The sequence below is a fragment of the Cuculus canorus genome, chromosome 4 (assembly GCF_017976375.1).
Source record: "Cuculus canorus isolate bCucCan1 chromosome 4, bCucCan1.pri, whole genome shotgun sequence".
In the NCBI taxonomy this organism is placed as follows: Eukaryota; Metazoa; Chordata; class Aves; order Cuculiformes; family Cuculidae; genus Cuculus; species Cuculus canorus.
In genome coordinates, this window is record NC_071404.1 from 61,492,741 (window position 1) to 61,505,244 (window position 12,504).

Genomic DNA, 12,504 nt, shown 5'->3' on the forward strand with positions numbered 1-12,504 from the left:
GGTGCTGATTATTGAGGAAATAGACTTCTTGAAGGACAGGGGAAACTGTGTTATGTCCTGACCCCCCACGACCTAACAGGCAGAAGGGGGACGTGCTTTAACCACTTTCATCTCAAAGCATGGTTTGAAAACAGCAGTTTAAGACAAAATAAAAGGAAGATTGTCTTCAGGTTGAAGCACAGTCCTTGAAGTTCTGGTGAAGAGTTTTAACTTGATGCTGTGACATGCTATACTTCCTCTGAAATATCATCATAAACCATCTTTTTTTCCCTTTCCCAGTGCATTTCTTATGATTGGAGCATGCTGAGCTATGTTTCTTCTCTCCATCTAGAGTGAAGCTCTCACAATTTTGAAAGACTGTGCTTCTTGCTGTCACATGTCTGTTTCAGAAACAGGTAATACCTAGGGCTTATGTCTACTTGATCTTCTAGTGATTAAGTTTCAGCATCTCAGTTGGGATGTGCTGGTGTCTCCTTTATTAACTGCATTGTACTGTTGCTCCTGGCTATCTCTGTGAAACAAGCTGTGTTGTTCAGCTGAAGTTGTGCTGTGAGCATTTGCACGCAGCAGCGGTGGTTGTGTATGTAAATTCATGTCAGCACACTGAAGTTGTTACATAGCCCAGTTTATGCACCTGCTAATAAAACCTCAGGTCTACACCACTGTCATAGTATGATGATGATGCTCTCTGCTTTGGAAGGGATTTAATTCTGTCTTTACTTGAAACATATCAAGAGTGATGTGTTCCTGAAAAATGGTTGCTATTAATATGCACGGAGCATATTTACACATGCTCCAGTTCTTGATGTGTTTGTGGCCAACAGTTCTGGCCTCTGTCCTTTATCTCTTCTTAACCTTTGTGGTTTTTAATCAGATGCAATCCAGTTGTTTCACAGCTTCCTAGTCCTCTCATCTGGAGAATCGTGTTTTTGCCAGCCCTGCAGGTATTTGCTGTGGTATAAAAAGCCAAGATAACTTTTCACAGTATTATTGCTTTGACGTCCTACAAATAATTTTATCAAATGCTCTTGTGACAAACTGATCAATGTTCTCACTTGACAAAAATATATCTGGTTAAGAAAGAAGACTTGTCCTAGGTGTGCTTCTTGCATAACTCTTTTTTTTTTTTTAAACTACTTAATCTTGGCATTTTCCAGTCTCCTGGATATTCCCACTGACGCCACTTGAAACAATGCAGAGCCTTTTGTTCTCTTTGATTTCTCTTCTGGAAAAAAATAAGATGGCAGCAAGGTAAAGATCTCCCCTTGTACTCACTGAGAAGTTTGTCTTCCTTTGCTTCACTCTGTTTACTTTGTTGTCTTGTGCAATGGGATATTTAAAGTGTAACATATTGAAGCACTGGTAAGGAGCTGACCTTTACTGCCTCCTCTCAATGGCTTAGTTGAGTCAGCTGCAGAAAAATGTTTCTCTCATCCTCAGCCACTTCCAATGTCGTTGCAGCCTTGGTGTAACAACACTACAGGGCCGAGCACAACCGAGTGCAATGGAGCTGAGATCTTTCCAGGGCTTTTGTTCTTGTCCCTTGTGGGCTCTTCCAGACAGAGAGCATCTTTGTAAGGCTGAAATTGGACACAGAGGCATTTCAGCAAGTTTCTTTAGCTGCTTTTTGCAGTTGTTCCTAGAGTCCCTAGAGTCAACGCCTTCTCTTGAATGTTGGCAGCTGAGAGAAAGAATGGTGATTTCTGCAATGCTTTCAACATAGGGCTTTTGTCTCACTTAATATTGATACTATTGATATTGGTACAGCATAGCTATCCTTAGCCTGGGCTGACTGTGTCCTGCAGTATATTCAGTGACATAATTGCTGCCACATTATGGGTACTTCACAGACACCACAAATGATTTGCTCACTTCTGTTGCTTGGGAGCAAAGCTGCTGTGGTTGGTGATTGTGGGATGCTACTATGGTTCATGAAAGTAACCCAAGAATGCCCTTCCTTTGGGTTTTACTGCTTGGGTACTCCCTGGGTGTGCAAAGTCGGAAATAGCAGAAAAAAGCATGCTCCACTAAGCATTCTCTGATTAATGTTCATACTGTTGTGGATCTGGGCATTAAGTGACATTTCCATGTTTTAGTGCTGGGCAATTCAATTCATAGATGAGTGTGTGGCCTGAGTTTTGCAAGTGTTGTACGTGCTTACAATGCCCTGTACTAATAGCCTCGCACAACTTCAAGACCCATCAGTTTAATCTAGTAGCAACTGCAGAGCAAACTGGGAAGCTGAAATCTCTTTGGCTGAGTAAACTCAGAAAATCTCACTTTACAGATCCAAGTCTGAAACTGCCATCCACTCCTTCCTCCTTACAATCCACCTAATACCATTTACAGCCATAAGGCACTTCAGTGAGCCACTTCTACTGGCAGCTTGAGTAGAGACAGGACTGAACTTGCTTTGTATCTGATCTGGATCCAATCCTGAGCTGATGTTACAGATCTAAGACATTTATTCCAGCCTGGCTGTGAATGCAAGACTTTATTTTCCATAAAACAGATGCATCTCCTTTGATATCTTAATCATAGCACCATAGAACAGATTGGGTCAGAAGGGACCTTAAAGATCCAACACCCCTGCCATGGGCAAGGACACCTTCCACTAGATAAGGTTGCTTGAAAGTCTCATCCAGCCTGGCCTTGAACACTTCCAGGGAGTGAACATCCACAGCTTCCCTGGGCAGCCTGTTGCAGTGTCTCGCCACCTTCACAGTAAAAAATTTCTTCCTGTTACCTAATCTAACTCTACCCTCTTTCGGCTTAAAACCATTACCACTTGTCCTGTCACTGTACTCGCTGGTAAAGAGCGCTTCCACAGCTTTCTTGTAGACCCCCTTTAAGTATCATAGAATCATAGAATAGTTAGGGTTGGAAGGGACCTTAAAGATCATCTAGTTCCAACACCCCTGCCATGGGCAGAACATCCCACTAGGTCAGACTGCCAAGGCCCCATCCAACCTGGCCTTGAACACCTCCAGGGATGGGGCATCCACAACTTCCCTTGGCAACCTGTTCCAGTGTCTCACCACTCTTATGGTGAAGAAATTCTTCCTAATGTCTAGTCTAAATCTGCCTCTCTCCAGGATATGCCCATTCTCCCTCGTCCTGTCACCATAAGCCTTTATGAATAGTCCCTCTCCAGCTTTCCTGTAGGCCCCTTTCAGGTACTGGAGGTCACAGTAAGATCTCGTTGGAGCCTTCTCTTCTCCAGGCTGAAAAACCCCAAGTCTCTCAGCCTGTCCTCATATGGAAGGTGCTCCAGCCTTCTGATCATCAGGCCGGTAGTTCCCAGGGTCGTCTTTTCTATCCTTTCTAAAAATGGGCACAGGCTTACCCTTCTTCCAGTCACCAGGGACTTCTCCTGATTGCCATGACTTTTCGAATATCATGGAGGGTGCGTTGGCAACCACATCTGCCAATTCCCTCAGGACTCTGGGATGCATCTCATGAGGTCCCATAAACTTATTTCAGGCTCCTCAGGTGGTCACGAACCTGATCCTCCTCTACTGTGGGAGGGGGTTTATCCCTCTGGTCATGATCTTGCTGTCCCATGACCCAAGAAGGGTGAGGAGAGCAGTTATGAGTGAAGACTGAGGCAAAAAAGTTAAGTACGTCAGCCTTCTCATCCGTTGATACAACTTCACCATTTCCAGCCCTCAGTGGGGGTACGTTCTCTTTGACCTTCCTCTTTTGATTGACATACCTGTAGAAGCTCTTCTTTGTCACTGTTGAAACATGACATAGTGATGTGGAGGCAAACTTCTTTATTGATGTTACAGAGATAGCTCCTTAACTAACTTCCTAATGAACAAGCTAACAAACGAGTGAATGAACTAACTAACGGACTCCATTAAACTTACACATGCCTTGTGCCTCGCTTTGTTCACACATGCTTCTTTTATCCCCTTTTGTCTACACCTGCGTCTCCATCTCCGCATGATTGGCTTAACTTATCGATAAACAACTTGTGTTTGGATGGCACTTCATTCTCGCACAGTCCTTTATCGTCTCTTGCTTCCTGTCCCATGATCTCCAAATTCCTCAGGTGTTGCTTCCTTGTTTACATCTCCTTCTGGGTATGGTCAGCAGGGGTCCTCAGGCCACTGTGGACCCCCACACTTCTTGTTAGTCACTACTTCCCTTGCCAAGTTCAGTTCCAGGTGCACCTTGGCCTTCCTGACCTCATCCTTGCACAGCCAGGAGCGTCTCTATATATGTGCCAGGTTCCTGCTTGCACTGCCTGTGCAGTTCCCTCTTCTTCCTTAGTTTAACCAGCAGTTCTCGACTCAACCACGCTGTTCTCTTCCCTTTCCTGCCTGATTTTCTGCATACGGGAACTGAGCACTCTTGAACTTTATGGAAAGCATCCTTAAATATTTTGCAGCTCTGTTCCACTCCCTTGTCTCGGAAGACCATGTCCCAGGGGATCCTACCAAGTAATTCCTTGAAGAGCTGGAAGTCTGCTTTCCTGAAATTTAGTGTCCTGACTCTACTCCTCACCTCTCCCATATCCCTCTGGACCTTGAACTCCACCAGTGCGTGATCACTGCAGCCCAGACTGCATCCAATCCTAATGTCACTGATGAGTTCGCTTGTATTGGTGACCATAAGGCCCAGTATTGCATCCCCTCGTGTGAGGGTCTCTATCAGCTGGACTAAGAAATTACCTTCAGTGCACTCCAGGAGTCTCCCGGACTGCCTACAGTTTGCTGTGCTACTTTTCCAGCATATGTCAGGGTGGTGAAGTCCCTGAGTAGGATGAGAGCTTGCAAGCCTGAAGCCTCCTGTAGCTGGAGGAAGACTTCATTGGTTGGTTCTCCTTGATTGAGTGGCCTGTAGTATACACCAACCACAAGCTTCCCGTTGGTTCGTCTGTCTTTAATTTTGACCCACAAGCTTTCAAGCTGTTCGTGGCTACTCTTCCATGACAGCCCTTTGCATTCTATCTCTTTCCTGAGATAGAGGGCAATGCCTCCACCGCTCCTACTCCGTCTGTCCCTTCTGAATAGCCTGTAGCCATCAATAGCCACAAGTACTGGAAGGCAGTGCTCTTGTACACATCCCTGGAGACAAGGCAGTGATTTAAATGGAGATGCTGCTTTTACTGTGAAATATGGATCCCTTCAAAAGGCTGAGCAAGTTCTGCTCCTGTTCAAGTCAGGAAAAGGCACATATAGTGTTCCACAAGCTCTGTCCCATTTTCAGTGGTGCATTAGTGTCTGAACAGCATCAGTAGTAACTAGTTGCAACCAACTTTAAAAAAGGATGCCAAAACTGAGTGCTTCTGCACAGTAGTGTCCTGAAAATAAATATGCAAGCTCCCCTGTGGCTGGGTCATAAAATAACAATGTAAACCTGTATATACCTGGTACCTCCAGCCCAGAGTCCATTCTCAGATAGCAAACACCTAGGGAGAACACAGGACCAGGGCAGACAGATGATGGTTACTCCCAAAAGGCCATTGCTTCCAGCCATCTCCAGCCCTGGGACGTATCCCATCTGTGTCACTGGTTCTGTGTCCCATTCTGTGTGGGCACTGACAGGAGCAGTGTGATGGACTGGCTGGCTGCAAAGCTGGGGTCTCTTAGGATGTGTTTAGTCAATAACTAAAGTCAATAACCTTTTTTGAGGAACGTCAGAAAGGAGATAGTTAATATTACTGTATGGGGAAGGAGCTGGAGGTGAGTACTGCTGAAACAGCATCCTGTGTCTCTCCTTTAACCTCTTCTTTGCTTTCTGTGCAGAATGACATCTATGAATGGAGCAGAGACCACCGTGTGCATCACAAGTACTCGGAAACAGATGCAGACCCCCATAATGCCCGCCGTGGCTTCTTCTTTGCCCATATTGGCTGGCTATTCATGCGCAAGCACCGGGATGTCATAGAGAAGGGGAGGAAACTGGATTTCACTGACCTGCTGGACGACCCCGTTGTCAGATTCCAAAGAAAGTAAGTGGGAGTGCTGGGCCATTGTGTGTGGCAGGGTGAAGTCCCTCCACCTGGTTGCCTGTTTGTGGCTTGTTGCTTGTTTTTATCTTTCCGTTTTCTCCCCCCGAGATATCCCTGCCACCTTGATTGCAGGCATTAGGTCTGCCATTACCTCTGGTCCCTGCTATTGCCATGTGGCTGACTGTCCTTGCTGCTCAAGCAGCAAGCCCTGTCCTTTTCCCTCTGCTTTTCCAAAAAGTCAAGGATGGCTGTGAAAACAGCCACAGCAGAAGTTGCTGGGTTCTTGGCTGCCTTCTTTGATCATTGGAGCAAGTGTTGTAATCACTATCTGCTCAAATGCAGAAGTGCGCATTTCGCTCTGCAAACTTATCTTTGGCACCTGTGGGCCAGTGCAAATCAGACACTCCCTCTCCCACGACTGTAATTCTTTACAGGACTAATTATATCACTTGAGAATTAGCACAGACCTAGTTTGATCTGCAACACATTGAGCAACATATTTTATCTTCTGTGTGAGTATCTGTATCTTAGGCACAAGATGACTGTCTCTACCTGTGAGTATTTGGTCAGGGTACTTCAGCAAACCACGTGAATTTATGGATTTTTTGAGTGAGGGGAGCAGTCAGCTGAGTCCAGAAATCAGTTTCTTTTTTGCATTGGAGAAATCCATGCAGTAGCAGAATTACCCCTGCATCAGAAGAGCTCTAGGAGTGAGGAATTCACTGCCCTCCATGTATTGTTGCTTTTACTGGTTCCTCATTTGCAAGTGCCTGTTTACAAGGGCTCCCTTGTGGTTTTCTGCAGCTCATTTTTGTTATGCTGTTGTCTTTTCCTAGACAATAGCATACCACAAGAAGCAAGCTCTGCTGCTTTCGTTATGCTGCAGATATTGTGTAATGAAGAAGTTGATTTCTGCAGGGAAGTTATGTCTTAGCAAAGGTCTTCGCTCTGAATTTGAATTTAAGACTTTGGAGTTTACCTTCCTTGATCTGGGAAGAAAAATTCAGATTTCTCCTTTCTATAAGGTTGAAGTGTTGGTTTTTTTGACAGCATGGAAAACCTTGCAGGTCAGATCAGCAAGAATCATAATAAATTCTTGTTTGTCACTTTTAATTTTAAGGCCAGATTGCTCGTTTTGCTGAATTTAGTGGTGCTGGTGTTTTGCGGAATCAAACCCTATAACCCAAAATGAGGGAGATAACTCTGCCCAACTCGCAAAACTTAGGAATTAACAAACAGCTACTTATAGTATAAAGACAGGCATAATTATAAGCGCCTACTACATATTCATAACCTTTCCCCGCTTCGTATTATAATTAATTCTGGAAGGATCTCTCCAGTGTTATGCCTTGCACAGTGCCTCCTGGTGGTCGTGGACTGGGTCTCAGGGATGAAGTCAACAGTCTTCCTCAGGATGAACTTTTTTAACCCCGAACTGCATGCAGGCTCCCTAGACTCTTGGCATTCCTCCGAACCACAAAGTAGGATTCAACCGGTTTCTGCTCAGGATCTCTGATGTCTGCGTTCCTGTTTCATCTTTATCAGCAGAACTCTATATGCCAGCTCCTCCTTATCAGCTTTCAAGGCTTTTACTAACAGACACTGAACTAAGCTTCTTCCTTATATGGTATGGTTCATAATAACCTAAGCTTCTTCTAAGTTGCTTAAAATTCTACATTTTATATGTTTACGTATCACTGGTGAACTGTGGAGGAGGTACCGCTGAATCCGTTTAAAACCACATCATTTCAGCTGAAATCACTGTACAGTTCCAGGCATGACTGACAGCAAAATTTACCCTCTGTGAATAATGGAGCAATAATTCTGCATGTGATGTGATGTGAAAGAGAAGCTTACAGGTGGAGTGTCTTCATGACAAAGTTTTCATGTGGTGAAAGCAGCTCTGTTCCCCAAGCATGTATTGAGGCTTTGGTTTCCCTGAACTCCAGATATAGGGGTTTCTCATTCCAGGGTGGAAGACTCTGCACGTTTCCAGGTTTAAAGGTGCTCAGCTTGGAAGGTTTACTTAGGGACTGGGTCTCAGCTGTTCAGCTCCAGTGTTACCCACTGCTTCAGGCTTTTGGATTGTCTTTGCATTTTGAATTGCACTTGGAAAATTTATGTCATGATTGTGGATGTCTGAAATCTTCCCTGCTGCCCTGGTTATGGGACAGCCCAGATTATACCAGGAGTTTCTAGCAGAGCTGTGTCTCCAGAAATCCAGCCCCACTTTAATCCGGCTGTAATTCCAACCACAGTAAAGGTGGTATTTTCTTTCCTCACAGGTATTACAAGAGTTCAGTTGTGCTGATGTGCTTTGTGATCCCTACCTTTGTGCCGTGGTACCTCTGGGGTGAGAGTCTATGGAATGCCTACTTCCTTGCCTCCATCCTTCGGTATACCATCTCCCTCAATGTCACCTGGCTGGTCAACAGTGCTGCTCACATGTATGGCAACCGCCCTTATGACAAGTGCATCAACCCCAGGCAGAACACCTTTGTCACTCTGGGAGCCATTGGTAAGTACACCTGGGGAGAGCTTTGTAAACTAAGAGCGACATCCATTCCTGTTTCACCATGGCTTTGGGCACTACTTGGAGCTAGGGCTTGAAGGAAGCTGGAGTTTATGCATCCCAGATGAAGGATCCCTTGTTCTATGGATGGTGCCCACATTGAAATAATGCCATGTAGTCTCCGGGCAGAAATGTGTTCATAGTAGCAATCCTCTCTTCTAAGCTGTCGGCTGAGGTCAGTGCAGCAGAAGTAAGTGAGTCTGCTTCTTACTCAGTTGTATGCCTCCCCTCTTCAAGCACTTATAGTTTTCTTCCCTGAGTGTGAGGGATGGGACGCCCAAAGCAGTGAAAATGAAGTCCATTGTGGGTTTGCCCCAAAGGTCTCTCATAGCCAGGAGTGAAGCATAACCCGCATGTGAAGTTATGCATAACAAGCATAACTATATTCAAGACCTGGGAAATAGGTGTTGGGATGTCCCATGCAAGCATGTTCCTAGGTTCGTAAATGTGCCATCCATGTGGTCTTTAAACTCCCTATCTGTTTTTCAGGTGAGGGTTTCCACAACTACCACCACACTTTCCCATTTGACTACTCAGCCAGCGAACTGGGCCTGAAGTTCAACCCCACCACCTGGTTCATTGACTTCATGTTTTGGCTGGGGTTGGTCACTGACCGCAAGCAGGCACCGAAGGAGATGATTCAGGCTCGCAAGGAAAGGTCTGGAGATGGTAGTGCCTGAAAAATAATGCTTCACTGTGCCAGTGCAGTTGTGTGTGGGGCTGGGGTGTGTGCGCACCCTCATGCCTGTGATGGATTTATTTTCTTCTGGGTAAAATTATTTTTTTCAGATGAGTTGGGCCAAAGTAATTCTCTCGAGACAGATTCGGCCCCAGTTTTTTTCCTTATTAGCAGTCTTATACCCATACTTCAGAATATTAAGTGTAGAAATGTTATATATTATTTAATATTATAGTTAAGCTGGAGAGAGATTTGATTTTAGTCACTAGTCCATGTCTGAATTACGTTATAATTTACTTGTTCATGGTAAACATTGGCAAGCTAGAGGAACTAATTATCCTTTCCAAGTGCAGTTAGGAGAGTTTTTTTGTTTCTACTATTGATTAAATAGCTTTTAATTAATAGCATACCTCTCTGAGGGTAAGTGACAGGGCCCAGCATGCTGTTTCAACTACAGACTAATAGAAAGGACAGTAACAGCACCAATAAAAAGCAGGATGTCCAAGGGGAAAAATCAGCCTAAATGTAGGTAGACGTTAGTTTCAAAACTTGTTTTCTTCTTTTTGTTAGCCCCATTAGCCAGCCCAGTGTGCTTCTGCTGTCCTTGCTAATTACAAAAAAAAAAAAAAAAAAAAAGGAAACAAAACCAAAAAAAATTGCTGAGCAGGCTTTTGTGTTGAAGATATACAGGCGGAATTACCATCTGATGCTATAGAATCATAGAATCACTAGGTTGGAAAGGACCTACTGGATCATCGAGTCCAACCATTCCTAACACTCCCTAAACCATGCCCCTCAGCACCTCATCCACCCATCCCTTAAACACCTCCAGGGAAGGTGACTCAACCACCTCCCTGGGCAGCCTGTTCCCATGAGATTATGTTGAGATTATTCCTCTGTTGTCACATATGCATTGCAGTTTCTAAAGGTATAGAGCTTAACTGTGTCATAAGCCAAATAAAGCTTTAGTTTCAATGTTTTGGAGACTTAAGTTATACTCTAATTGGTTGTGGACATTGATGCATGCATATTTTATCTCTTTTTGCACAAGGGGCCTCTTAATTTCTCTTTCTGCTTTTGACTAGCAGATCTTGGGAAACTGACCTTTAGTGAGAGTCTCTACTAATATTTCAGCTGCATGCAACATCCATTGGATTCTGAGCAAAATATAAAGACATTTATTTAGCTTCTGAATTTTAATAGTTGCCTAAAAAAAAAAAAAAAAAGGCATGTGGCATTAATGGGACATATAGCACTTTGTTAGATGTTAGCCAATGCAGGAGAAAGGCTTTGTACTGTCAGTACTGGAGCATTTGTGAAGATAGAGAGCATGATTTTCATTTATCAAGAAGGTTACTGCATTGCCCCTCAGAGAGAGAGTGCATGTTTCCCAGCTGTGTGCTGCCATGCCCTGGGAAATGCAAGGATCTTGTGATAACTAAGACTCAGTCCCAGATATTTTCAAGAAAGATGTAGAACTGGAAAAAAAAGCAAATAAAATGTTTTTTTTTTTCCCTTGGTGTTTTGTTTTTTTTTTTAATTATACATATAATATAAAACAATTCTCTTTATTCTGTATTTCATCCAGCAGGTGTTTTAACAGTGTTACTTTGCCATCAATGGTGTGTAAACTCCTGAGTGATTTGCAATAAACAGTTATGAGTTAGACTGGCCACTGTGGTTTTTTTTGAAACATTACCCAAATTGAAGGTCTTTGTGCATCACTCATCAGAATTACACCACTATTTCATTTAATGTTTCCAGCTGTTCAGTTGGTACAGCTTTTCCAAAATACCTACCCCCTCAGCATTTCTGGTTTCTTCATCAGAAGGGCACCTAGAGATTTGATTACTTCAGGGTTAATGGCCAAGCCAGTAAAAGGGGAAAAGAAAGTCAAGCTGACATAAGCTTGAAAGGAGGAGGCTGTGACAAGTTCTTGCTTTGTGAAAATCTGACTTTAATAGCAAAATATTAGCCCAATGTGAATGCAAGTCAGTGTCTGGACCAAAAATATTAAGTATTTCTTTAGGATCTGCTGTAAGTTCTCGTTGTTTCTGCTGAGATGTGCCTGAAGATCTGGGTGTGCCAGCTGCCCTGTTTCAGTGTGCATTCATCTGGAGTCAGGGCCATTTGACAGATATAGGAATTACATGCACATGACTAGGAGGTGTCTCTTCTTACAGACCCTGCAGGAGTGGGTGAAAATCGGCTCCCAGAGCTACGAGATTTCCAGTCTGCTGATTAGAAAGATAATAGTGCTGTTGGTTCCTTCTTCACATGATCAACAGTTAGCTGGAAACTAGCAAAAAATGGTTGGGAACCTGCCTTCAAAATTATGTGTGAAATGCATTTGGACTTGATGTTTGAGTGTAAGAGCAAAGCTGAGAAGATGCGCAAATCTTACTGGGGTTCCCATCATGTCATTCGTGCAAGTCGCTGGCTGGTGAACTGCAGTGAATGCACTTTACAGGGACTTTAGATACACATTTTCCTGTTGATCTTTATCATACTTTATCTTTTTCCTTTTGTACTGCTGTTGCTTGGACTTCCTTAAACTGATACCTGTCAAGTACACAGTGTAAGAAGAATAACTGGCCTACATACTGTTCTGAATTTCTCTGCCTGAAATTGCGAGGCAGTTTCCAGAAACCTCCCAACCCTCCATGGATATAAGACTTCAGCAGCAAGAGTGGTATTCAGGGGGTCTGAGATTGTGAAACCACTGACAAGATACCCATGGTTTTGAAAAATTGAAAGTAAGTGAAGAAACATGATTCAGAAAAGGAAAATCTCCTCCATCAAATATCTTGGAGCATGTGCTACCTGAATTCCAGATTCTGTAGAAGAACTTCTCCATGTGTTACAGCTGATCAAAAAATGAAAGCCTTTGCCGGAAATTAGATTTTTTTAAGATAATGCCTTGAGGTTTGGTAAGATGGAATAGTTCCATGAATTTCCTTCTTTGCTTATTTGTTTTGATTTTTTGTTTGTTCTGAATTTTTCCTTGTTTGTTTCTAATTTGGCTTGTTTTAGAAATAATTTTGGCCACATTCTCTAGTGTGGTCTCCCCTTCCTCGAGATGAGGTAAGGTTTCAAGGAGGCAGGAAGGGCTCTAGTTGACTCCCAGGGCAGTTGGTGGCCGCATGCAGTGACATAAGGACTCACAGAGCCTCGGTAAGGTGGTACCGAGGCATGAGCTGCACTTGTATCTGTGGATTTTGGCACTTATTCTGATGATCCTGCTAGAGCTTTCTGAGCACCAGAAGAGCATTGAGAGACTGTTGGCTAGAC

General features: G+C 43.7%; 1 protein-coding gene across 2 annotated transcripts in view; it reads left to right on the plus strand.

Annotated features, from left to right (window-relative positions):
• SCD5 (stearoyl-CoA desaturase 5) overlaps positions 1–10,721 on the plus strand; it is a 31,231-nt gene extending 20,510 nt beyond the window's left edge. For both annotated transcript variants that reach the window (XM_054066402.1, XM_054066403.1), the window contains exons 3-5: positions 5,757–5,962; positions 8,248–8,480; positions 9,024–10,721. In XM_054066402.1, coding sequence (XP_053922377.1) covers positions 5,757–5,962; positions 8,248–8,480; positions 9,024–9,214 — 630 coding nt within the window. In that variant the 3' untranslated portion in view covers positions 9,215–10,721. The remainder of the gene's footprint in view (positions 1–5,756; positions 5,963–8,247; positions 8,481–9,023) is intronic.
• Positions 10,722–12,504: the final 1,783 nt, after the last annotated feature.